The sequence below is a fragment of the Fusarium redolens genome (assembly GCF_020744475.1).
Source record: "Fusarium redolens strain MPI-CAGE-AT-0023 chromosome Unknown BKA55scaffold_1, whole genome shotgun sequence".
In the NCBI taxonomy this organism is placed as follows: domain Eukaryota; kingdom Fungi; phylum Ascomycota; class Sordariomycetes; order Hypocreales; family Nectriaceae; genus Fusarium; species Fusarium redolens.
Window position 1 is genome coordinate 3,993,376 of NW_025763664.1, and position 26,393 is coordinate 4,019,768.

At 49.8% G+C, this 26,393-nt stretch overlaps 8 protein-coding genes across 8 annotated transcripts; 5 read left to right on the plus strand and 3 right to left on the minus strand.

The window, feature by feature from the left end:
- Positions 1 to 4,818: 4,818 nt before the first annotated feature.
- On the minus strand, positions 4,819 to 6,092 carry BKA55DRAFT_39280 (6,7-dimethyl-8-ribityllumazine synthase). Its single transcript, XM_046186021.1, has 3 exons — positions 5,951 to 6,092; positions 5,462 to 5,748; positions 4,819 to 5,398 (listed from the first exon to the last, which is right to left on the minus strand). Exons 2-3 carry the CDS (start codon positions 5,662 to 5,664, stop codon positions 5,011 to 5,013), a joined length of 591 nt encoding a protein of 196 aa, XP_046057036.1. The 5' UTR covers positions 5,665 to 5,748; positions 5,951 to 6,092; the 3' UTR covers positions 4,819 to 5,010.
- Positions 6,093 to 6,319: 227 nt separating this feature from the next.
- Positions 6,320 to 9,331, plus strand: BKA55DRAFT_532874 (uncharacterized protein; the record flags this gene model as incomplete). Its single annotated transcript, XM_046189396.1, has 2 exons — positions 6,320 to 8,517; positions 8,653 to 9,331. 2 exons carry the CDS (start codon positions 6,320 to 6,322, stop codon positions 9,329 to 9,331), a joined length of 2,877 nt encoding a protein of 958 aa, XP_046057037.1.
- Positions 9,332 to 12,044: 2,713 nt separating this feature from the next.
- On the plus strand, positions 12,045 to 12,672 carry BKA55DRAFT_39295 (uncharacterized protein). The gene has a single exon (XM_046186022.1). It carries the CDS (start codon positions 12,189 to 12,191, stop codon positions 12,522 to 12,524), a length of 336 nt encoding a protein of 111 aa, XP_046057038.1. The 5' UTR covers positions 12,045 to 12,188; the 3' UTR covers positions 12,525 to 12,672.
- A 147-nt stretch (positions 12,673 to 12,819) lies between these two features.
- BKA55DRAFT_532875 (uncharacterized protein) lies at positions 12,820 to 16,523 on the plus strand (the record flags this gene model as incomplete). The annotated part of the gene is made up of 2 exons (XM_046189397.1): positions 12,820 to 13,550; positions 13,616 to 16,523. 2 exons carry the CDS (start codon positions 12,820 to 12,822, stop codon positions 16,521 to 16,523), a joined length of 3,639 nt encoding a protein of 1,212 aa, XP_046057039.1.
- An 887-nt stretch (positions 16,524 to 17,410) lies between these two features.
- BKA55DRAFT_588745 (uncharacterized protein) lies at positions 17,411 to 19,564 on the minus strand (the record flags this gene model as incomplete). The annotated part of the gene is made up of 3 exons (XM_046194837.1): positions 17,411 to 17,854; positions 17,902 to 18,004; positions 18,048 to 19,564. The coding sequence occupies 3 exons, from the start codon at positions 19,562 to 19,564 to the stop codon at positions 17,411 to 17,413; spliced, it is 2,064 nt and encodes a 687-aa protein (XP_046057040.1).
- A 407-nt stretch (positions 19,565 to 19,971) lies between these two features.
- BKA55DRAFT_497834 (uncharacterized protein) lies at positions 19,972 to 23,255 on the minus strand (the record flags this gene model as incomplete). The annotated part of the gene is made up of 4 exons (XM_046186497.1): positions 19,972 to 20,867; positions 20,916 to 21,105; positions 21,157 to 21,514; positions 22,012 to 23,255. The coding sequence occupies 4 exons, from the start codon at positions 23,253 to 23,255 to the stop codon at positions 19,972 to 19,974; spliced, it is 2,688 nt and encodes an 895-aa protein (XP_046057041.1).
- A 1,047-nt stretch (positions 23,256 to 24,302) lies between these two features.
- Positions 24,303 to 24,905, plus strand: BKA55DRAFT_551045 (uncharacterized protein). Its single transcript, XM_046191335.1, has one exon. It carries the CDS (start codon positions 24,360 to 24,362, stop codon positions 24,633 to 24,635), a length of 276 nt encoding a protein of 91 aa, XP_046057042.1. The 5' UTR covers positions 24,303 to 24,359; the 3' UTR covers positions 24,636 to 24,905.
- A 453-nt stretch (positions 24,906 to 25,358) lies between these two features.
- Positions 25,359 to 26,258, plus strand: BKA55DRAFT_532879 (thioredoxin-like protein; the record flags this gene model as incomplete). The annotated part of the gene is made up of 2 exons (XM_046189398.1): positions 25,359 to 25,902; positions 25,957 to 26,258. 2 exons carry the CDS (start codon positions 25,359 to 25,361, stop codon positions 26,256 to 26,258), a joined length of 846 nt encoding a protein of 281 aa, XP_046057043.1.
- Between the last annotated feature and the right edge of the window lie 135 nt (positions 26,259 to 26,393).

Below are 26,393 nucleotides of genomic sequence, written 5' to 3' on the forward strand. Positions count from 1 at the left end.
CTGCCTGCATTTGCATTTCGTAGCATCAGTTGTCGTGTAGGTCAGATCTAGGGCCAGCTGAACCTGTAAACCACATGCTCTCTCTGAAAGTCTGCATGCTATTGGCGAAGCCATGGCCGCGGCTCTGGCTCTCACTCTGGTTCAGCGGTGACCGTGCCTCCAAGACAAGGGTTGCCTGTTCTCATGGAGCAACGACGCTAGCGAGGTGGTAGTCGGGAGAGGATACGGGCTAGGGCGGACAAGATGGACGGGCTGTGACGATGACCCTACGGGGACCATTAACTTGAGCCATATGTCTACTTGATGCAATTGAGTTGATATGTAGACTCCGATTCCATGGAATTCACTTGATGAGAGTTGCTGGTTTTTAACTTTAGTTGATCAAGTCTTATAAGAGTTGTCAAAGGTTGTTATAACCACAGCAACTATCATCAGCCTGTCGTGTGTCGTTATTCTTGACTTACTCACCTCGGTTATTCTATAAACCACTATCTTGTCCATACTCTTCTATAGGAATTGCAACGTTATATGAAATCGAATCGAATCAAATAGCATCACATCGCAAAAGCAACTCATTCCACATTCGCTCGCTGGCTCCGAGAAGCGACTCTTCTCTATCGAGACGGAGGCCGTGCGTTGGCCACGGGGGGTTTAACAGAGCACACACTCTTCCAGCATTTGCACTGTGCAGCCCCCGACCCCCGTTTAGGTGCCTTCAAGGTCTGTCTGTGCTTGGCCGTTCACTTATCCATGTCGATTGGACTGAACTGGATCCATGAACTGTACTTGACTGGCGCTGTTTACTTTATACTGTAGCCTGTCGGGCCACCACTGAATTGGTCAGGTCTGGTCTAGACTGGACTCGCTTCTGCTCGTTCGCCATCTTTCTCTCGTTCAAACCTCACCACCACCACTCGCTTCTTTTCCCCCCCTAATCATCTCCGCTTCCTAACTTTTTTACTGTTGCGTTTCTGTCGTTGACGTTAGCCGCCTGTCAAGTCTCGTCCTGTCAGTCTGTCTTTGCCCATTGAAGAGAGAGACTCTGAGACGATACGAGACGACTAAGACTGAGCCTCTATCGTCTTACTTCTTTATATACATACATACTTTCACTCTCGCTCTCGCCTTTGCCCGACCGTCTTGTTCCGGCTTTAGCCAGCCACTTTTTACTCCTAATACAAACCGTCTTTCGTTTCTGGAGATCATAATGTGAGTCTCAACTCTCTTTGCCTTGGATCAATGACACATGCCTCCAACCACCCGGATTCTATGTTTCTTCTCTGGAACTTGTCTCGACTCTTTTCGTTCCGATAAAGCCTCTTGTCCCCGATTCTGTATACCCACGCGCTGCATCGCACTGCTCATTGCAACTGCTCTGTTGCTATCTTTCCCGCTGAATTCTTTTACGTGCCGTGACCCCGACAGTTGCGACAACTCTCAGTACATCATTTGTCACCAACACCAGCTGACCGGCGATCCCTCAATCATGCAGTTATCCGCATCTATCATACGCATCTTGTTTGCTTGACACGGTTCAGTTCGAATACCCTCGCTATCCTTATCAAACGCCCGCTTCAAGGCACGACCTGCAATCTTTGTTCCATATCTTCGTTTCGATTTTATATTACCAGGCCCAAAACGCCGCCGTATATCGATCACTAAAATCGTACCAATAACTTCAACTCAGCTCGGACCGTTCCGAGTCTCTTTTATGGGTTGTATCTAATCCCAACCTGATATTCTATTATTATACCTTCTACATGCCTAGATTCGGTGTTGCGTTCAACAGGCGGAAGTCAACCGCAACCTCGGAGGATTTCCAGCATGCTTCAGTAACACCAGAGCAATCGTCATTCCGAGTCATTGAGCGCACCGACCCTGCGCTCGGCAAATCATTTGACGGAGGCGCCAGAATGGCCAGGAACTCTGGTCATCACATTCCTAAGCCTAGCCATCTGGAACTCGACACTGAAGATAACATGTTTGCCGACCTCAAGAGTGGCAACAGGTGAGTTTTGCCCTCGATGCCCCGCCTCCTCCCTCCTCTGCCTGTGTGACTCGCCAAGGAATGTTGCACGACTGCCGTTGGTTCTGGAAAGATAAAAATAACACAACCTAAGTCATGCACCATGGCGCTGACTCCTTTCCAGGGGAAGTGGGGCCTCTAATACGACCAAAGCCACATCAACTGATACCTCATCAAGGCACAGCAATGCCTCGACTGCTCCGTCTTCTACGAATCTCGAGGGTCAGGACGATCCCAAGCATTCACATTCACAGAAGAAGAACTTGCACGAGATCGCTCCTCGACCTGGAGTAAAATCCAGTGGGTCCGGATTCCTGAACCGAGCGGGTCGAACATTTTCTTTCGGGGTCCAGAAAAAACATAACGCGTCTTCCCCAAAGATTGACAACAACGACATCCCTCCCGTTCCAGCCATTCAACAGGATGCTTTTGGTGGAAGAGCTAGAGGTCTGACTGAATCTACAACCAGCACTGCTACACCACCAAAGTTAGAGATGGAGAATGGAGGCATGGATATGGGAGGTGATTTTGGCTCCATGTTCTCGTCCTTCGATAAGAGAGCGAGCGTCGCCACCATGAGGGCTGACGGGTCCGCCGCTCCTCGCTCACTTACCGGCAACCGACCCATCCAGCCTCCCCCTCTGAGTTTCAACAAGGTAACCAAGGTTGAGCCTGGCCCTGAGTCATGGCACAGCCGCAACGAAGACGACAATTTGCTCGGATCTCAACCTGGGACCCCTGAGCTCGATGATGTACCACCACCTGTTCCGCGCCACCAGAGTTCCTTCAAGACGTCGAACCGGCCGTCCGATATCATTGAGGATGAAGATGCAAAGTTACTGCAGGACTCTATCGCAGTAGGACGGTTGCTTTCTGAATCCAGTAGCCACAATCCCCCTTCGGGTCGTTACCGACGAAACGAAGATTCTTTCTCATCGTTCGAGAGGAAGCCCCTCAACAGCAGCTTCAACAGAGGAGACGACAACTTGTTCGAAGGAACTTCCGCTCATTCTTCGCGTGTCACCAATCGTTTCAATTCTCGAGCCCCTAGCCCACCACGAAACAACAAGGTCATGACCCCAGCCCAATTCGAGAAGTACCGAAAAGACAAGGAGCGTCACGATTCGAGCGATGGAGTAATGCAGTCAACCACCAACGATGACGATGACGACGAAATCAATTACGATGATGATGAGGATGAGATTGAAAAGTCCAAGCAGCAAGCAAAGCAGAGGAGAAAGCAGGAGGCTCATATGGCAGTCTATCGACAGCAGATGATGAAAGTCACTGGAGAGCAGCCTGATATGCAATCACATGAACGGCCCGGGCTGGCTAGCTCGATGAGTGCACCCCAACTTCACCTCATGAAGACACCATCTCCCGGGCCTCCCGCGGGTGCTTCTGACGAGGATGACGACGAGGAGGTTCCTTTGGCCATTTTGCAGGCACACGGCTTCCCCAGCAAGAATCGGCCACCCGCTAGACTCAGCACCATGGGCTCCAACCCCAACCTGCGAGCGTCAACCCAGCTGGCACCCCCAAGACCCGGCTCAGCGATGGGCGAGAGTAGCAGTCAAAACCAGCGCCATTCGATGCTACCTGCATTCGCGCGGGGTCTTCCTCAGGATCCTTTCGTTGGTGCAGGTATCGCAAAGCCTGCTATGCGGGAATCGCTGACCTTCAGCGGCGGTCTTCCTGCCTCAGAGTCTCAGCAATCCCTTCCTCCCGGAGGTTTAGTTGGCGTGATTGCCAGTGAGGAACGCTCAAGAGCTATGCGACGCGGCGGCCCTAATGCAAATGGCCAGAAGTTCGTTCCTGGCATGAATGGGCCCCAGGGACCTCCTTTCGATAACATGCCCCAAGGCATGATGAACGGCATGGGCGGCATGTACAATATGCCAGGCATGGGCATGTCTCAACAACAGATGCCTATGCCCATGGCGCCACCACAGCTCACCGTGGGAGATCAGGCACAGCTTCAGATGACCCAGCAGATGTCACAGTTCATGCAGATGCAGATGCAATTTATGCAAATGATGGCCACCAACAACCAGCAGCAGCAACCTGGAATGATGCCCCCAATGCAACCTTATGGAGGACTCTCTGCCACTCAGTCTATGAACGACCTCTCATCTCGCCACTCAATGATGCTTGAGCCAACTTTGGAGCCTCCCCGCCGTATGGACGCCGGAATGCGTACTATGAGCATGGTGGCGCCACCTTCAGGCGCTCCCTTCCTGCCACCACCTGGCGGCTATGCTGGTTCGATTCACGGCATGGCCCCTATTGGATACACCCCGTCAATTGCGCCATCTGAGCGAAGCAACATCGGTCTTCCCGGCCGATACCGCCCGGTATCACAAATGCCGGCTGCAGCAGTCTCTGACCCTCATCGACGAACCAACACTATGTCTGGAGCGCTCGGTCGCTGGGATGACCCCAAGGGCAAGTCTACTATCAACGTGGTGAGCGCCTCGGGTGACGGTTCAGATGATGATGACGAGGAAGGATGGGAGGCGATGAAGGCCAAGCGAGATAAGAAGCGTAGCATGTGGAAGTCAAAGAAAGGATTGGGAAGCGATTTTGGAACCATGATATAATTCAAAGATTAGTAAGTGAGGAATTATTACAAAAGAGACGGAGGTAAGATTGGTTTATATGCTCCATTTTTTGCATCTGGATATCCATGGGTTGAGCTAGCTCAACCGCCGAGTGGAGAGCCACATACAATTGTATATTCTAGAAGTGCTTTTCACCCGGGCGTCGTGGGGAAAGATATGATAGGCACCGACTCATTGGGACTGAGACTGGTGCATGATAGATACATCTTTATGCGGTAATTGACTAATTGGGAGGTCATTTTCGGAACGTTATTCATCTGTGGCCCAAGTCATGCTTCCATGGATCCGTTGGGGGGCGCTGAGGTTATCTACGCCATGTCCAAATGTGAAGTTTTATCATTTGTTATGCACATTGCTCTTGTTCTAACCATCAATTGTGCCGTTGGCCCACTCCTTTCTCTTGACACCCATCTCGACAGCCGCCAGACCCCAATCCTCTCCATGGTTGTGGCCCTTGCCATCGACACCGGCGCGAGCCTTCGCTTGATCCTCGGTCAGAACAGTCAAGACACCCAGAATGACGGGAACACCAGTGTCGAGCTGCACGCGCATAAGGCCCTGGCAAGTTGACTCGGCAATGTACTCAAAGTGCATGGTCTCTCCCTTGATCAGAACGCCGACAGCGATGATGGCATCAAAGGCGCCAGAGGAAGCGGGAAGAGAGGTGAGATCGGTAGTGGACGAAGCCAGAAGATCGGTTGCCGAAGGACCGCCAGTCGAGGTGCCCTGGATCTGGGAAGCGGAGAACAGGCTAGAGAATGGCAATACGTCAGCGACTCGGCATGAACGGATACACATGAATGAGCAGCTTTACCGCTGGACAGCAATGGGGAGCTCCCAGGAGCCGGGGCAAGATTGGATGACAATATTGGACTCCTTAACACCAGCTGCGAGGAGCTTCTCCTTGGCGCCGGTCACGAGAGGGTCGATGATGGTTGAGTTCCAACGAGCATGGACAATGCCGATGCGCAGGCCAGAGCCATCATGGTGTTGCGGAGAGGGACCCTTGAGAGACATCGTTAGAATTTGAGGTTGAGATCAGCTTTAATGATGCGATAGTGAATGTCTGTATGTCGGCAATTGAGATGAAGCTGCCGCGATCTACTGAGATGAGTAAGAGAAAAGGTTGGTAGATGGTTTAGGTTCGTGAATCGAATTAGCAATGGTTTCTATCCGTCAGAGACAACGCGGGGCTCCTCGCAGCGGGGCTGGTAGGTCACGTCACAGGGGAACAGGGACAGAAGATGGTGCTCTGGAGGGTCCCGGGTTGGATAGATGGAATGCAGGGACTGAAGGTACGTACCTTAATCGGACCTTCCTAACCTCTTGGCGGCAGCTGGTGCACTTTTTGTATGTGATGTGTTAGTCGGAAGGAAGGACTAAGAGGAACTAAGGTAAGAGGCTGAATCACCTCCTTCTTCAATGAAGCTCTCTACATTCTCGATTTGTAAAGGCAGACGAGATGAATTCATCTCAAAGATTTCTTCCCTTTTATCTTCCTCTTCTCCAACACCCCCCTGCTTTAATTCCCCTTCTTATATCACTCCACCAGCATAATATCCACATGATCCGTGTTAGTCTCTCGGGCAACCATATGCTGTGTCTCAATGCAGCATAAACTACCTGGGGAGTCCATATCTCAATTCCATCTTCAAGCCATCTCATCATTACAATGTCAATATCTGCGTTGCCACCATCTTCAGCACACCTCCTGCGGTCCTCGTCTTCGCTTCCAGACCCTCTCTCCCTGGTCAAGGAGCTTGTTGATAACAGTATTGACGCGGGCGCTACATCTATCGAAATTACGGTTGCTCCCAACACCGTCGACAAAGTCCAAGTCCGAGACAATGGCTGTGGGATACAGGTGGATGACTACAAATCCCTGGGGCGTCGGTCTCATACGAGCAAGCTCCGAAATTTCGACGAACTTCATGTGAAAGGCGGCGAGACACTTGGTTTTCGTGGCGAGGCTCTTGCTAGTGCCAATTATCTGGCTACGATCAAAATCACAACTCGAACAGCTCAGGATCCTATCGCATCGCTACTTATCTTAAATGTAAAATCAGGTGGAATTAGCAGACAACAGCCTGTTTCCGCTCCTGTTGGAACAACTGTCCAAGCTCTGAATTTGTTTCAGAACCTTCCTGTTCGGAAACAAAATGCTATCAAAGTGAGCCGAAACGCCCTGGCAGATATCAGACGACTCTTGGAGAATTATGCGATAGCACTCCCACACATCAGACTCTCTTTCAAAGTGCCTGGGAGCTCAATGCAGCCGTGGGTCTACACACCATGCTCAGCACCAAGCACGCGAGAGGCAATCACACAAGTGTTTGGTCACGCTCTTACTACTCAGCTCGTTGCAGTATCATCAGACTCTAGTGCCGGACGAAGTTCGACCGAAGTACAGTCGAGAATTTTGAGAATTGTAGCATCCTTGCCCAAGCCTGACTCTGATGTCAAGATCATTAAGGGGAAGGGAGCTTTCATCTCGGTCGACTCACGGCCCATTTCATCTTCCAGAGGCACGGGAAAGAAGCTAGTTTCCATTTTCAGATCGAGTATTTCGGCAGTCCTAAACTCACTTGAGAACTCACGAGCGCCCCCCAACGCATTTATGCAACTTAGCATTCAATGTTCACCTGGATCATACGACCCCAATGTGACGCCTTCAAAAGATGAACTTCTTTTCGTGGATGAGGCAGCCGTCCTAAGCTGCTTCCAGAATCTCTGTGATTCTATTTATATCAAGAAGTGTTTGGGTGGTAAAGAACCTCAACACAAGCTGATGCCGGTGGAGAGGAGCCTGTCACCTCTACCATGGACTTCAAAGACGGCTGAGCCAAGATCAAGAGATGGGACACATCTGGATAACATGGAAAACGAATTCCCGTTGACCGACCAAGAACCTGTCGATGCTCTTAACGATGAGCTTGAGAGAGTGCTTGGTGGTCCCGGCGTATTTGGAAGTGGCGAAAGGGCTTCTCCCAGTGCTTTCGCTGTTCCCACTTCGCCCAAGAAAAACTCACGATCTGGAAACCTGGACGAAACGAGAGGTCTTAAGAAAGCCCAATCAGTTCAGGAGATGATGAGGACACGATTAACAGTCAATCTTTCACGGAGGGAAAGCGCTTCGACCGACCTGGACGGCACAGAAGGACTAATTCCTGTGCATGTTACACCTCGACGAGCTGCCACTCCGCCAGTCCGAGACGAATTGCAATCTAACTCTCGACGTCGAGGGTTGACTCCAGGCCGTCGTTTTGGCAATATCGATGACTATTTTCGCCCATCAAGGGATGAGCCGATTCAAATCGCAACAGATGAGACTGCGACGCCCGAAAATACACAAACAAGAAGCTATTTGACGAGTGTTTCTCACAATCGACGCCTTCCGCTGAAGGAACTGTCAGATTCAATCCTCAACATGTTCTGTGAAGATGAAGAAGAAGACTACGAAGTCGAAACTGATGACGAGTCCTCATTTGACCTTCCATTTGCTGGGCCAAATGCCGTTCCATCTCCTCGCACATCTCCACGTCGCGAGGCTCCTTCTTTCTTCAGCCAGCCTTTCAGGCCTCTCTTGGGGCAGCAGCCAATCCACAATTCAATGCCAGACTTGCAATTAACACTATCGGCAAATTTGCAAACACCGCCATCATCAGACCCTACTAGTGCCGATAACTCAACTCGTCGTGATTCTCATCGACAATCCACCAACAATATCTTGGCCAGAGTCCAGAGGTCTTCTCGGGGTAATACGATACCATCAGTCAGCAGAAGAAGCGGTGACGAGTTGAGACAAAGCCGGCTGCTCCTTGGAAGTGGTCCCACCGCATCCCAGAGCAGACGTCGATCAGAACAAATTTGGTATGGCAATGGACTGGTTAACCGCAGAAATGCCCCGATGAACAACAGCCGTGACGACTCGGACACACATCTTAAGGAAATGTTACACAACAGTCACGCGAACTCCGAGGACCAGGAAGGCTAGCATCCTTTTAGCCATGGGGAGTTGTCATCTCAGGCCTATGCGCAATCTTGGTTGTCCGATCAAGCACCACACAATCATCTATCCTCTCGCGAAGGCATAAGGGATTCTGAACGAGGTCAAGGCCAAGGCAACAAGCAGAGGTCACACTCTCTACAAGTGTTACTTCTGAGAACACTACCACCACAAGCCACAGGGTCAGACCAAGAAGCTTCTGGTGAATACAGCCCAGTACCACTAGATCGCATACATGACCAGTACAATGAAGAATTCCACCCGAGGTCATTCAAGCGACAGCGACGCTGTTCAAGCGCTTCAACTTCACAAAGCACAGAATTGGATACTAGACGCCTTCTCATGAAGCGACAGCGTATTCTTGCAAATGGGGGAAGATTAAAACGCATTGCGTCGACAAAACTTCCACTTGAAACAATATCGCAAACCGATTCCACGGTGAACCTTTCGATCAAGGTTAAGGTCCAAATGTGCGAGCTACGAGCTGCTACTCTGGAGTTTGTAAACTCTGGCCTGGCTACGAAGCAAGACCTGGCCATACAGTTCAAGAGCATGGACGAGGTCCAAGAGGTTGAAAGGCTATTAAAGCGAGTTACGGAGTCGTGGCTGAAAGGGAACCCATCTGTCGAGGTGGAGTATATACTACGATCTGGAGTAAAAGGCAAATCGAAGGCGTAAATTGTTTTTGTTTTGGGCTCGGGCGCAATAATATCTATGGGGGGAAGCAATCATGATGTTCATTCATTCAAATGCCGTCAAATTATGGGGAACTTGGGGAAAGGGAGGAGCGCTTGCTTGCGGAGATTGCTTGTACGACTGAACGACTAATTGACGAGGCTAGAGATGCCGGGTTGCTGGGCTAGATTGTCAGCCAGCAGAAGATGCTTAGTTAAATAATGGAACTACACTAAAAAATCAACCAAAGCTGAACCTGAGGATGGTGTTTGTATCTAAGACAACCCCGATATAGCTAGTAGCATCTGTCGCGAGCCGCAGTTAACTAGTGGATCCTGAAACGTGAATTCTTTACTAGGTGGTACATAAAGCACAAGCCGCTCCAAGATGAGGTGTTTATAGAAAGCACACCAATAAGGCCAAGAAACATCAGCCTGGAAGAGCGGTCATAGCGGCCAAAGTGTTTGGTCATTTCCAAGTTCCGTCATAGTTTATTAATCGTCAAATCATTGAGTGCTGCAATGATACCAGACCACAGGGAAAGTCAGTAAGTGAGGTATCGAATTGGTACATGTCTAGTGATGCAGCCAAGAAGTTGCGAGACAGGCTATGTAGATCTGCATGTGCCAGTTGGCCAGCCGCGTGGCCTCGACTGCATATCACCACCAGAGGATAGTAGGAAATGTCATCAACGGGGAGCAGGATATTTCATGCTTTAATGGTGGCTGGATGGTTTTTGGGTGGGCGACAGAGACTGTGCTACTGGCGAGAGGGTGTAGTTGAAGGTGAGGGAGAGGGTTCAGGGGTCTAGATCGTTGGTGGAACCCTATGATGACCCAATGATGAGCTGGCAAATCATCGAGATGGTGTTTTGAATGACTTCCCAATGGCAGGCGAGATAAAACATGAGATATTGACATGGTAATGATCCGGCTGGCTTGGAATTTGCTAGAAGATGTCGGGTATATAGATGGATGGGGAGTTTGGAGCGAAGTGGAGGTTGCTGGGGACCTCAAAACCAGATTCCGAGCAACAAAGAGGGAAGGTATATTATCGCTTGACGTTGACGGAGGAATCTGCAGCAATTGAGGGTCAGTATTTTATGATAGACAAGGGTTGTAAGTGGATTGTGTCACTGGAGTAAGTAAACAGATCATCTCGGCATATAGAAGGATGACCGATGTACGAGCTTATTACTTTGCATAGAGTCCTTAATGACAATAAAAAGAAATTCAGGTACCTTGAATACAAACTCATAGATGTTGCTTGTATGAACCGTATGGTTACGGTAGAGATGAGCTGAAGAATAAGACTGGAGTGCATGGATTCCACGGTTATGGATGTTGCTGAAAATAGCCCACTCGGTTGGTCCGTCCACATGTTAAGTTTGGCACTACTGTAACAGGCTCTCGTGAATATGGTCAACGAATAGGGCCCTGGGCAAAGGTAAAGATGGGAACGGGAATACCCACGCTGACCCAACTCCCGCTCGTATCTGCGCTGTGCTCCACGAGGCGAAAGAGTGAGTCGACATAGGAAGAAACAACTAATGAAATGGAGTCCTTTCTGTTCTGTAACGTGTGGTTCGATGTGGCGATGACTAACAGCTCAGCTCAAACGGAATAATCCCGTAGGCATTCAGTCAGATCTCGAGACTTCAGCTGCTGGGGAGAAGAGATTGGATTCGACGTGAGTAAAGACATGATATGGCGTCCAATTAAGAGTCTGGAGTATCATGTATGAGAATGACCGGCTTATATATGCAATGCATACAACGTTGTATGAGAAGCATTCGATTCAGTGAGAAGTAACCCAGAGAGGTTCCGTGATGGTAATATTCGTTGCGTTCCGTTCCATCGTGGCTATGGCTGACAAGATCGCCTCCTTGCATTGATCAGTTAAGAATTTGGGATTCTAACATATTTTCCTCGGATTTGATTCTGAAAGTGAGGGCAACGAGTTGGTTAGGTGAGTGATGAGTGGGAATTATAACACCACCACTTTGCATTCAAATTATCATGATACAAATAGGATTTGGAGGTGTTGTCCAGCGACCGTTGCCCGTTTTTAGAAGGGACAGCTCCATCATCGGGCTCAATCTAAGCCGCAAGCCATGACGTTTTGCGCTAAACGTCACAGGCTAGCGCAGATTGGGATCCAATTGGAAGGGATTTGTTTTACGAAAGCTGCAGGAGACAAGTATCGGGTACTTAAGGTTTAGGGAAGAATATCTCGATGGAATAGGGCCAGAGAGGCAGTTGTAGTATGACAGGAACTGCAAAGACTGTTAGCAATTATTGCCTCTTGCATGCAGCATCTTAATTGTTTGTTGCACAAATCAAGGAAGCCATCTCCTGATAAGCATCCATGACTAGAGCCCTGAAATGGCCCGAGATAAAGATAGGACATGCGCTCTTAGCGTGGACCCAGCCACAATGCCCAGCTTTGAAGCAGACACCAGAGCCGATAGCTCCAAAACTGAATCCTTCCATCTATTCATTCCACAAAATCTCAGTCGGGGCAGGGTGTCGAACTCCTTCATGCCAGGGCTGATTGAGAGGAGATTTAAGCGTAAATCATGGTGCATTATGAGACAAAAGGAGTATGGAATACGGGTCAGTTGAAGAAATTCGAAGTTAGAGCTCGTAATGCTCACAGGAAACAATCCACTTATACTGCAGATCCTCACTAAGACCAGGGGATCCATCTTCAACAGCGACGGTTTCGTTTATTACGGGAAGCAGAATCCCGTCCATCCAGTTCAGCTCCCTACAGCCAGCAGCTAGTTCAGGTGTACTGCCGTCTGGCGCGGGGCGTCTTACAGGCCCCTCTAGCGTTTTGTCCCCAGCGCTGACTTGACATGTACCTGATACTTCTCCATGGGTCCCCCGTTAGATTGTTCTTCCCACTTGAACGACGGAGACAAGGGCGCCTCTTTTCCCTTGCTGATGCCCCCCAAAAAAAGAATCCATCCGTCAAGTTCGATCACACACGACCATTGCATTGCGCGCACAGCGACCTATTCGCTCACGCACTTTGCTGCTCTTCTACTGTTGGGTCTCTTTTTCTCCTTCTCCTCCCTTTGGTTTCTTCCTTCCTGCCTAATTCTTCACTCGCTCGTTCCTTTGCTCGATTTCGCTTCGCTTCCCTATTCTGTATTTCAAGTAGCTTCATCAGCTTTGTCTACCCATCGTAGATAACTCTCTAGTAGCATTCACCATTTGATCCGTGGTCATCTAAACAAACATCATCTCACACCCGTTGCCATCTCGAGAATCACGTCGCTCGCTCCTTCGTTCGTTCGTTTGCTCGTTTGCTGGTCGGTCTTCTAACCTTCTGTCGGCTTACTCTTCTCGACACCCAAGATGATCTCCGTCTGAGCCACCACGAACCTCCCCGATCCGATTGCTCACCCTCACAATTTGACTCCACTGGCAAATTTCAACAGTCTTGATTATCTCGGCTTCTTGGATAGTCTTAATTTTGAAGCTATGCAGCTTGGTCTGGCCAGTCAACAACTTGTCGACCGTTCGCAAGATTGTCGCCCTTGCTCACACCATCGCGGCCTCATCCAAGATCTGCCCAGGAGGCGACATGTGGCACGGTCATCGAAATCCCCAATAGCTGGCTCCGCGCCTGCTGCCTCCGCTCCCGTAGATTCTTCTGGTTACTCACACCATCAGCGTTATTCCACCACAATCATGACACAAGCTGTCCCTCGACAAAGGGCATGGCTCCCTCGATATAGCACGATATCCCGATTATCAAAAAGTCTAGTCATCGCCCTTCTCATTGCAATACACGCTGTATCGCCTGCTCATGCCGTGAGGATCCCTTTCACAAACTGCCTCAGCGATGCCTACCGCTTGCACGAACCGACGAGGCTGCAATGGGTTCCCTTATACGCTGATGCTGTCTTCGATACCGAGAACGAGAAACACAGCCTTCGAGTTATTGTATGGGGAAACGTCACGGGTGCCCGAACAACCAGCGCGCTGCCACCGCCCGGTGACCCTTCTTGGAAGGATGCCAGCGATATCAATGGCAAAATCGCCGAAACTCCTCAGAAGAAGAATGGCTATAACACTGCTACGACTTACTTCCCCAAGGTTCACTTCTTGACATATGTTCCGTACAACAACGACAAATTTGGTTTGTGTAACACTTCATTGGTAAACGGATCTTGTCCGCTTGGACCTTATTTCGGAGAAGTTGATTATAGGTACGTCGTCTATAAACTGCTTATGAACTGAAGTCAAGACAGATGTACTGACCATAAAATTATAGTGATGCATACAAGCTGCCTTCTATCAACATCACATGGGACGCCTACTCTTCATATGCATTTGCGTCCCTAGCACCTAGTATGTCCATTATTGATGGAACTCGCGATGCACCTCAGATTGGCTGTGTTTCCATGGCGGTGACCCCGGATCTGGGAGGTCTCTCGTGGCTACTCAAGTTTTTACCCATGATAGTGCTCCTTTTTACAGGGTTTGCAGTCGTTTTCTCAGCCATCTTTAGTCCCTGGGGCTCATCTGATATCTTCCACTGGACTTCCAATTATGGTCGAGATGTTGATCTGCTCCGTCTTGTCACGCCAGGCTTTGGAGACTGCCTTCAGTATATTCAATTTATCGCGCTAAGCGGTGGCCTTACTCTTGACTATCCCGGCTTCTATCAACCTATTGTCAGCCAGATGGCCTGGTCAACTCTAATGTTCAACGAAAGCTTTGTTGCCGATGCCCCATCATGGCAGAGCGTTGTCGATGGTATCTATGTCACCAATGCCACTTACGGACTTCAAGAGCTTGGTCAATTAGTCGGCATGGCTGAGAGCAGAGACATCTGGGCTGGTATGATGGTTTGGCTATGTGTGTGCATTGCTTCTGTTACCGTTCTTGTTCAGGGCGCATTTGCAGTGCAGTGGCTATTCCGAAAGATCAACAACACCCCCGAGGAAGATCTGCGCTCAAAGAACGTCCCCTTTTCCGTTGGCAATGTCGTCCGCATTGTCTTCAACTATTTCTTATTTCCGATCATCGCCCTCTCATGCTTTCAGCTCGTCACTGCTGGCGATTCTCCGACGTATACTATTGCTCTCGCCGTCGTTACCTTGATTTTCCTCATAATCTTCGCGGCATACCTCTTTTATCTCATCATCAGAACGAGGCCAAAGTCTGTCCTCTACGATGATTTACCGACTGTTCTTTTATACGGCCCTCTATACAATACCTACTCCGATGAGGCTGCTGGGTTCGCTCTCATTCCGGTCTTCCTAACATTCCTCCGGGGCATCACCGTTGGTGCCGTGCAGCCCAGTGGTATTGCTCAGGTGGTACTGCTCGCCATTTGCGAAGTGATTCATATCCTCACCATCCATGCCTTCCGACCGTTCCAGCGTTCAACAGCGATGAATGCTTATCATACACTTTTTGGAGCGCTTCGTCTAATTTCTATCTTACTAATGGTAGCATTCGTACCTACTCTTGATGTTTCTGAGGGCGATAAGGGTTGGATTGGTTACATCATCTTGGGAATCCACGGTGCGGCTTTGATATTTGGTTTCTTCCTCAACGCCCTGCAGACCATTATCGAGGTCGCGGCTCGCATGCTTGGAGCTGGTGGAGACGACGCTCGAGGTCTGACCCGTGGAGGACTCACAAAGATCTTTGGTATGCGACAGCTGTCTCGCCGCAACACACACCAACGTAACACTGGTCCATCCCGAGCAAGCCAGTTGTCGACAGCAGCAATGTTGGACGTGGACGACGGCGGCAAGTCAGGATATGTCATGCCAAGCGGAAGGGTTCGAAGCGAGTCTGGTGCTAGTCTCGGTGGACTCATGAACCCTCGGCATAGAAGCAGCTCGGCGCTCGATAGCATCGACGTTTACTCTGGCATGCCGCAGAACGTGGATAGCAGCAGCTCATACATGCCCAACACCCCTGGGGAGAGGAGTACATTTTCGTTCCTGCCCTCCCCCAGCGCTGCCCGCCATCATCCTACACAGTCGATGGATGCTGCCGATCCCTACTATCGACCTCCTCGAAGACGACAGACGATGAACGAGTCCATTCACTCCGAAGGACCTGGTGGCTCTAACGCAGCAGATGCTAAGGGTGCTAACCCAGCTGGAGGTTTAGGCGATCCTGCAGATATGGGTGCGGATATTTCTCGAGGGGCAACACCAGCGCCTCCTCCCGCGGGGTATTCTCAAGCCAGTATACCCCCGAACCGACCCGATTATGCTACTCGCGAGGTGGACTTTTACTACGGGGTCCGTGGACCAGCACTGAACTCGGACGGCCCGGGCCGGAAACTTGGAACTGGCCCCGCCGATCCAACTGGTCCTGTGGCTACTGCCTCGGGCTGGTTCCGGAATCTATTTGGCGGAAAGACAAAGGAGAAGGGCAAGGGCTTCGAGGTTGTGAGGAGCTCACGGATGCCCCCAGCCATGATGGCTAGGAATGGCGGAGAGTCGCCACCTGAGGGTATTCCTGTGGCTATGGGCGTACTACGGAACGGTCCAATTGACTCAGATGATGAAGACGAGCCTCGACCAAGGCGGTCTCCAGGACGTCAACCGCAAAGCGCTCTACTAGACGACAACGGTGATCCTCAAGACTCTGAGCCGGAAAGCCCCGTGCTGGAGCGACCACGACGTACTTTCAGTGCCGGCAGCGAGAGTTTCCCTCGAGAGCCAAGCAAGTCTTTGTCCAAAGCACCACACATCGCACTGCGCGAAGCTGAAGATGATGATGCCCCAGAGATTCCTCGCAAGAGCTCCAAGCGTGCATCTGGCCACTTTGGAGGCAGTGATCACAGTCGAGCGCCATCTCTTAGCCTCATGAATATGCCGGGCTCAACGATATCATTTGAATCTCAGTGGCGAGGAGACCCCGATGCTGTTAGCCGCACTTCAAGTCACCATCGAGCTACACTATCAGCGTCGTCGCGGCTACCGTTTGAGCGAACCAACTCCCAGAAGCGATTGTCGTCCAATTCGTCCATGGAGTTCCCTGGCGAGTTCACCAACATCGACTTCGGCCCTTCAGTTGATGAGCGGCCGGCCAGCTTCGGCATGGTGTCACAACATGGTGTCAGCCGAGTTGATCCGTTGCACCGTGACGTGGATCTGCTCGGCAGCTCCGCTGAGCTTGTCGAAGATCCTCCTGCTAGACCTCGCACTTGATACATGCTTCTGCTGTCATAACCAAGTAGGAGGTCTATTGGTCCATCTTCTATGTTGCTTACCATAACACACATTCCTGTTCGATATGAACATCGGTCACTTCACCCTTCTCGGGTTACATCCTAATACCAGTTTCCTTTTTGTTTGGTCTAAAGGGGCAAAACGCCATGTACACGATTTATGGATCAAGGTCCACAAGGTCGCTGCACATGAGCACACATACTTGTCTCCCTCAATTTTGGTTATGAATCAAACACAATTCAGTCAAAGCCGCAGATTCTCACGAAGGAACTCGAGCTCTGAAAATACAAGCGAACGAGAAGGCGTTACATACGGGTCTTTTTATGGCAAATGTTTATTACTTTGGCCTGACTGCCTTGAGTCATTTTTCTTTGTGTTTAGGGATATGTTCTTTTTGAGAATGTCCATACTAGCGTTGGCGTAACATAAAAGCTGGTCCAGGGAGGGGGTTTTACACAAGGGGTCATCAAAGCCCCAGCATATCTACTGTTTTTTATGTAGTGAGTTCTGTGGGAAATGAAAGTGTAGTTATATAATTTTGGAGGGGCATCCTGTCAAGGTTCTGGATATGACTTTCACCATCCTGAGACGATGGATAAGAACCGGGATTTAGTAGACACAATTCTAATGAGAAGTTGTAATGATCCTTACACTTGATACTGTACTCTCTGTTCGATGTCTCGACACTGGTCTCGTTTATTTGTGCACGTTGTAACAGAAGATGGTCTGTTTACGTGCAAGTAGTCTTTTTGCAATACCGTAAATAGTCCCCTCTGCAAGATATGCATTTGTTACACATCTCCTATTTCGTTTTCAGTTCCAATAGTATCCTTTGTTATCTGATACCTTTGAGTCCCTTTGGTATTTCACTTCACCGAGATAAACCCAATGCCAGACCGAGCCTTGCGCGCCGCTTCCTTGAGCGCCTGATCCTCAACATCAGTCCACTTGACACTCAGGTCGTTCCAGTTCTTGCCGGGTGTGTTGTACTCCTTGCGCCACTGTGCCTGCACCTTCTGCAGACGCGACATCTCGCGCGGGTCGCCCGAGCCGCTGTACAACATGAAGGCTGTGCAGGGTGGCAAGGCATCATAGATGCGTGTGAGACGCTCCGTAAGGCGCACGAGAGCCTGCTCCAGCTCTGACTTGCCGGATGGGATGGCCTCAGAGTCTTGCGGAGGACCGCCGTCGCTGTTTGTGTTGTCGACACGGTTACGGTTCCACCAGCCTTGAAGGGCCTCAAGCTCTCGCATTCTCGCCCAGACAAAGTCAACTCCGCCGCCGCGGATTTCGAGGCCATCCGGGTCTCCCTGCACAGCACGAATTACGTTGTTAGTTACATCCTCGTCGTTCTTACAGCCGAGCTGATGTGTTGCGCCGGCTCCAGCCCCCTTAGAGGGATCACCCCAGTCAACAGCTGCGCTCGTCTTGCCGACCTCAACACCACCTGCGGCTCCCCCCTGGGCCTTGTATGCAGTTCCAGCTCGCGCTAGTCGGCGGAACAAGTTCTCTCCCTGTGAGTCAGATGTTCCCCAGGCCTTGCCCCTTTCGCATTTTTGTTTGACAAGATCGAGACAGGTCTTGGAGTCTTCGATGCTGTCGTGGCCATTTGCACCGCCTTTTTGAATCTCTTTTGATAGATACTTTTGCGCCAACCATTTTAGAGAAGATTTGAGAGGAGGACCGCGAGGATGCGGGTAAATGATGGATGTGTCGATGATAAAAGGGTGAGAGATGCGGAGAGCCTTGGTATCTGACTCTAAAGAGTGTCCTATCAAGATTGTACGAGGGGTCAGCAGTTCGAGTAGCTTCTGCTGGATGTCATGTAATGTAGTTGTTACAGGTGCAAGCATCTCTTCCGTGATGCCAGAAAATTGGGTGACGTAGTCGATAATAGGCTTATCAGGCTTGACAAGTTCGTCGAGTACCACGTTGCCGAACCAGTCGACTATGCTGATTCTTGTCAGAGAGAACTCATTCTTTCCAGTCATACACATTTCACAATCCAGAGCAAGGATATTTCGTCCTTCTGTGATGCTGCCCTTTTCAATCTCGTCTTCTGGAACTTGACCTTCTTCAAGGCTCTTCACATGGGTGATGACCCATCCTTCGGGGAGCACGAACTGATCTTTGGCAACGCCTTCCAGCATAGCTGGGTGGACTAAGTAGCCGTTGTCGGCCAGATCATCGACTGTACATAGGAGTTCAGTGATGCGTGTCCTCTCGTTCTTCCATCCCGAAGGCTCATGTGCTGGTTTGACGCCCTTCTTTGTCCCATTCTTTTCCTTCGGGGTAGGGGTTGTTAGGAAAGCGGCCATGGGGGAATGCATCTTTCCGTGTCTATCATCACCTGGAGTCTTGACGGGCCATAGATGCGTGAACATGTCTGCGAATGGTTGCAGAGCCTCGGGTAGGCGCTCTTTCTTCAGTGGTCGGGGATAATAGTCATCCGGCGACGTCACGACAGCGTTTTCCTCCTTATTAGCATCGTTGTATGTATCCAAGTCCACATTGTGTTTAAACATAGCCTCCTCAATACCGGGTATCATTATAGCCACAATCTTTCGGAACGCTGGGCGATGGGTAATACCGATCCATTGAGGACCAGCTCCGTCAGCAAAAATGTATGTAACCAGGTCTCGCATTTGGGAAATGTTGATCTTGGATTGCAGTCGCGCATTAGGCGAGAATGCAATAGTGGGATAATTCTTGCCCGGTTTAGGGACCTTCTTGAGTTTCTTTGAAGCTCGTGAGACGACCTGCCACTCTCCGCCGTCGTCTGCGTCATGGGGATTTGAACGCTTCAGGCTGCCGTCGCTTTGTGTTGAAGCATCCTTCTCGAGAGTCGCGATGGCTGTCGTGACAGGAACACCTTGGTCGAACTTGTCGGGCTTTTGGACCTCATCTTGATTGTCGCTTGAAGAGGCCTTGTCGATGGGATCGAGAATTGGGTCAGATCCTAGAGCTGTAAGGGCTTTGTTGACGAGTTTGGCAGCTTTTCTCTTTGCTTTCTTACCCATTATGAATTTGATACGAGTGCGAGCGCAAGTAATGCGCCGCTGAAAGGAAAGACGTGAAAAGAGTTCACGTCGTGAGGTAACAGTTATTGCAAGGAAATAAAAAATGATGGCGATTCCAAGAATGCAGATACACTGCCGTGCTAAAGGTACGTACCAGTTACTTGCTAGGGGATTTTTCAAGGGACTTTGAAAGGTGGGGCGGAAGCTAGCTATGAGATCGACCAACGAGAGTGTCTCTAAGCTCAACTACTTTACGCGTCTCGCGCACGCGACATGACCGTGGGCAGATTTATTCGAATTATGATATGGCCGTGGAATGCTGCACTACTCAATAACAGGTCTAAAACCTCCAATTTCTTAACTCGCGAATATAATTAGTTCCTAAACCCATAATAGATTATCTCTATTCAGTAGCCAAAATCCATCTCAAGGATCTCAAGTCCCAAATTCGCCAGAGAATCTACTTGCTTCACCACAGCATACTCAAAGAAGGCTCGAGCTTGCTCACCCTCGGGGTTCTCTTTCCAGGCGTTAATAAGAGATAGTTCCTGGTCTCTTCCTGGTAATTCATTGATCTCATCCAGCATCTGCTGAGCAGTGGCCGAAACTTCCCACTCTTGAACATAGTCCTTGGGAACAGACCCTAGGATCATGATGAGAAGCATCTGGCACAAGGAAACTTGGTCAATATCCTGCAGTGTCTGAAGGGCCCTCTGGTTGATATCCCCTTTTGACGCCACTGCTTGTGAGTTACCGAGCGAGGCTATGTCTGCTGCAGTATTGGCGAGTAATTTGGCGACGAGTAAAAGGCCCTTGATGCGAATGGGATGATATGGCAAGACGTGTCGATAAGGGTCGCTGGAAGTCGCAACGAAGCATGCCGTAGTCAAGGCATAAATGAAGTTGCTCTCTTCGATGTATAGGATTGATACCTCAGTCAGCAGCTGAGGGAGTGGTGATACTGCCCAGAGCTTCTCGGTAGTCAATCCTTTGCATCGCTGGTAACGAGCTCGCAGGACTCTTCGACGATCCTCAGGTGACAAGGTAGGATCTTTCTCATCTATCAGATCAGATAGTTCCTCGCTACAATTTGTTGCCGTTGAAGCTTTGTTCGAATCTGTTGCAGCAGGGTGTTGGCCAAGCTTGCCAACATCAGCGACAAGACTATGACGGTTCATGTCGATGATTGGAGAGCCAGCGCAAACTTGGTAGACGTTGAGATCTTTCTCGCATCTGAGGCATTGACAATCGAAAAAGTACGGTGCAAGTGCTTGCTTTCTTTTAGATCGAGGGAATGTGTAGTCTGACAGCACGTTAGTGGCCATCCTAAGGATATGGTGAGGAGATATACCTGTGTAAGAGATTTCAATCTCCTCATCGACTTTGATCAGCTTTTCAGCTCTCAGTATGGCCTTCCTGCCAACAAACTGCACCATGGCGTTGGGGATGCAGGAATGGTTGGCCATAGCGAGCTTTGGTTCGAGAAAGATGCCAACTTGGCCAAGATCGGCATCGTACCTATGAAAGGCATTTGTTTGAATCTATAGGATGTTATTATATTGACCTGTTACTGTGCATGTCCGAGGACGTACCTTGCAGAGCAGAGCCAGCGTCTTCTGCAATTCCTCTTGACCCGTGCCCTGCCCAGTAAACGCAGTAGCACCCATGGCCATCATCTCCATATCGGCCCATTTGTCACTCTTCCTCCAAGATTCGACATTTCCTTCAAGGTTCTCCAGCGCGGCGCCAATACCAGGCTTCACCAGCGCCTGGATCACTGCGCGTACAGGCGTCGGTATGCCCGGGTGTCCTTGTTCGGTGACTTTACGCAGTAATTTACACTCCTTGGAGTGGACTGCTGTCCAATTTGCAGATTGACAGGCGGCATCGCAGTAGGACACAGCGTGGCAACCGGAACAGGCGCGTACGTCAGCCGGCTTGAAGCAGTGGCTGCAGATGGTTTTTATGTGAGACAGTGAGGGGATGAGAATCGTTGGTGTGAATGGGAGGATGATGTCGCCTGGAGAAAATGCCTTGCTGGAGAATATTCCACGACCTTTTTGATCATGCCTTAGTTGGAAGGGTACGTCTTGATTCATCTTAGACGAGATTGAGGTTTGGTCCGAATGGAAAGAGCCGGGATAATAGAAATACGTATCAAAACGGGGTCGATAGTGGTATAAGTACCTACTTACCTGATCTCAGGATTCGGTGTCAGCAAGATCCATGAATGTTTGTTGGTTGTAAGATGGAGTAGGTCAATGTCCGAAATTCTCCTGCACCGAGCTCAATCTAGCGAACCACATCAGGATCAATCCTTCAATTGCACCACATTTGGGCACAGCAATCTCACATGCAGAATGTCGCAATGTTTAATTTTACAGCTTGAAATAGTTGCTCTATTGCTTACAATCTAACTTGCCAAATGCTGCTCAGGTATGCTCTACAATTCAACACGAGGAGGTACCTTTCCGCTCTTCCTCAATGCCGCAAGCCGATCATGTAGATCCCGGCTCCAATGTCCGCTATCTCTCTTGTTCTCCTTCAGGATCCTCGCAACATGGTAATCCCAGCAACCCTCTCCGGTACTTGCCTCATATACTCGACATTTTGCGTCGCTGTCTCGCTCTGTGCGAGGCCACTGACCAAGCTTTGCGCCCATATCTTCATCCAAGAAAGTATCTAGAACCAACTGGCCAACCTTGCGCTGTGTAGTATCCCATTCTTTGCCTTCAGGCACGAGCACCTCAAGCAACAGCTTCATGCCGTCGTTCTTGAGGAATTCCTCTCGGATTATGTCGCTCTTGATAAGGCCGTTGATGGCTCCAACCTTGGCTTTCGCTGTAGAGGCCAACGTCTTGGTGTTGAGCGACGATGGAACATGAGCGGGCACGAGAGGTGTATAGAGAGACTCCTTTAGAGATTTGCTGGTACTCGGGCACTGAGCCTCCATGAGACCAGGCCACTGCCTGGTAACCTCTTTCAATGCCGCGGCATTGTTCTGCAGGGCGGCCCCGAGAATGGCAGCTGCTTGATGATCCCGAGGAGTGATATCCGCAGGGTAAGCAACATCCGAATCCGCCATCATGCAGAAGAGAGCCTTCAACACCGCCGCGTCTTCAGTGACCTTGAGACCGTAGTAAATATCATGTGACAGTTCTTCCATTCCCTCAAGCGCATCGTCAAGTTCCTTGCCTTCGCCGGTTTCGCCAGCCTTCAACATCTTCATGGCGGTGAAGAAGGGCTTACCGACGAAATCTTCACCCTCAGGCTCCTTGATTTTACCAATAGGTTCATATGCCGGTGCGCCCTTGGGGATTTGGGGATCCTCCTGTTGCTGATCCACGACAACAACAGCTTGGTCAACCGGGAGGCCTTCGAGTGCAGAGTTTCCTTCATCGGGAACATTGATCTTGGCCTCCTTCTTGCCGTTGGACATGTTCAGACGAACATGGAGTCCGTGGGGAAGTTCCTGATCGTCATGGACGACCTGGAACTCATCTGTTGGTTGAAACACCTTTGGGTAACAGTCTTTAGGGTTATCTGTGTGGCAGATAAGTTCGACATCTGCCTCTGGAGATGATTGTGAGTCTGGAGCTGAGGCGATTGTTGGTGATGCGAAGATGCAGAGGACGATACCCAGTACAAGGGCGATCATGAGAGACAAGGATTTTGCCCTTGAGGGAGCCATAATGAATATCTGATGCCTTCAAAAGGCGAGAGGTCTTGAAAGCTGAATGGCGAAGGGTCGGTGTCTAATAGTCGATTTGAGACCAGGGAGTATTATTGGTGGTTCTTGTAAATCCTCGAGCAGAGTATTGAAAGGGTAGGTACTAATTTATCCTGTAGAAGGTCGGAGAACTCAAGGGTCGATATAGTGGGTAGGTATCAAGGGTAATGTAAAACTGTGATAGACTTTGGAATCAAAAGTAAGAGAATAGAGAGGACAAAACTATCAAATGAATATATATTTTCCGTTATATGTTATGAAACTCCAAGATATGACTCAGTCGAGTAAACGGACACTTCTTTAATCATGCATGAATCGAAGTCACTAGAAATGCAACTTGTCAAGATCCATCAACGCCCGTGCCACTGTGGAAGCTCACTGTAAAAAAGAGTTTTGGCAGATTTCTATTGGTTCGGAGCAGCATCTTCGATTAGTCATGATTTTCACAGACGGCTTTCATGTAAGTCAATATCATGAAAAAGATTAACGCGTCAACTTCATAGTTCTGATGTAGTTCTGATCCAAATCGCTGCCTGATGATACCCAAATCGTGATATTATAACCCCACAGCGTCACATGTAGCGCGATTATTGAGAATGTCTCACAAGTACCAGCCTTCCCTTCCCACGAGGGTCAAATCAACATTGACGACGTTCTCAACGGCCAAGGAAATAGACTATATGAGGGGTTTAAAACTTGTTCATATCAGTTTTGATCCTGATAAAAGGGTTCATGTGATGTAGGGAGCATAAGTTAAAGGGGCTGGCCGGACCAGAAATAGTTTCTTGTCGCAAACAGCTCTATTAGAAGATTGTCTCACTGCGGCCCACGACCCTGCAAATTCCTCTCGAGGGGCCCCAAGACAGGATGATTCTGTCCGAATGCGGTAACTGAAGCATAGAATAGACTCATTGTAAGTACAATACTCGTCATATGGTCTCAATGGGAGAAGGGAGTAAGGGATCTCAAGAACATATAAGAGCGAACAGCCCAGTAGAGCTTTAGTGATAGCAGCAAGCACATAATCAAACCAATTCGTTGTATCACTTCAGTTCACAGCACAAAATGTTGTCCTTCAAGCTCTCCTTCTTTCTAGCCTTCTTCTTTTGGGCCTTTACACTCGAGGCTGCACCAGCCATGCACCATCACCGCCATGGTAACCAACATCTTCGACATCTCCACGCAACAAGAGCAGCCCTTCTGCACCGCGCAAGATCGCACTATCGCCACGGAGCCCCCCAAGTTTTATTCGAAGAGCCCCAAAAGCCTAGTGAGAGTGTGCGAGCTCAGGCTGTACCGGACTATGAGATGCGCCATTCCGTAGAGAGGCTGACGGTATAATTACTCAATGGTAGGTGGCAAGCCCACGACTACTATGATGCATGTAGTGACTTGTAAAGAAAAAAGTTTTGGGATAGTCGGGTGGAAGTGATGAGAGGAAATTAGAAGCTGGCTCTTCTGATACGGGGATGCTGGACGGAGTTTGTTTAATATTGGATGGTCATATGGACGTTGGTGAGATACTTGAACCAATCATGGTTTATAATTTTATGTTACTTTCAATTACTGTATCTCTTTGAGTTCACACAATTCACAATATTTCTTTTAAGATTACAGCTCAAATTCTAGGTTTATGAAGCGCAACAACTGTCTATCTGTAGCACAGTCCATGATGACACGCACTGTCTTATCCCCATGAGACGCCCTGATTGGTCACAGACACCTAAACCCTCCGCTGGAATTGAGGAGCTCTCCCTTACCTCAGGCTCTAACTAAGTTAATCTGGAGAATCTGTCCCGGAGTCGACTCTCGTATCCCGTTCCTCTTCATTTCCATTTCTATTCCCATTTCCCACTGTCATCTTCGGCTCCAACACCCAGCCGACCGATATTTCTTTTACTGTCTTTCCCGTCTTTTCGACGCTCCTTAATCATCGCTATCCGAGAAAATCCTGCTGCTCCTCCATCAACTCCAATCGCTCATCGCGCGACGCTCAAGAGCTCTTGACCAGAGCTCGCTCCCTAGCGCACCCACCCCTGGTCCTGAGATCATCATCCCACCGAGATGCCTTCTCCACGCCGAGTACGCCTACTAATCCTGGCGACGATTGGCACATTCATCTTTATCCTCTTCTACACCTCAGGGTTCGACTCGCATCACGATGCAGAGACTTACACGGGCCAAGAGTTCATCAAGAAGACCCAAAATGCCATGAGCGCAAACGAACCCCCCGCGCCTATCGTCGACTTTGCAACCGGAGAGAAGGCTGGACAGCCTCACGCTGATAAAGATGGAGATGGTGATATCGACGCAGACGACCAGAAGCTAGCTGCTCAGATGCAGGAGCGTCTCAAGGCTGCCGAGGCCGAAGCGAAGGGCAAGGCGAACGAGAAGGGGGGTCTGCGACCTGATCCTCCCAAGAAGGTTGTGGGAGTTGGAAGTTCTGCGGAAGGTCAGGATAAGGATAAAATTGTCAAGCCTGTTGGCGGAGAGTCTGGCGATGTTCCGGCTCCTGCCGCCGCCGAGAAGAAACCCGAGACAGAGACGAGGAGCAAGGAGGCAATTGCGGCTCGTGAAGAGCTGGACTCTATCCTCAAGAAATCACCGGGTAGGTCTCGAAGAGCAACCACTAGAAGAACCAATATCACTAACTGTTATCCAGTAATCATCTTCTCCAAGACGTACTGCCCCTTCTCGAAGCGAGCCAAGAGCCTTCTGATTGAAAAATACTCCATAACCCCCGAGCCCTATGTCGTTGAACTCGATATCCATCCCCAAGGCCAAGCGCTGCAAGATCAACTACTCGAGACAACAGGCCGAAGGACCGTACCCAATATCATGGTCAACGGCGTGAGCCTGGGAGGCGCTGACGACATCGCCGAGATGGACCAGGCAGGCAAGCTCGTCGGCAAGATTGTCGACCTCGGAAACAAGCGCGTCGAGGTTCTGGAACGAACCAAGTAGACTGCGCACGCACTTTTTTCTCCTTTATGACCTCTTTTGATCTTCACGGGGCACTTGTACAAGGATTTACTACTGGTTTTTGGGTAAGAAGGGACTGTCATTTTGGGCCTTTGGCAGCATGATTGGAGTCTGGGC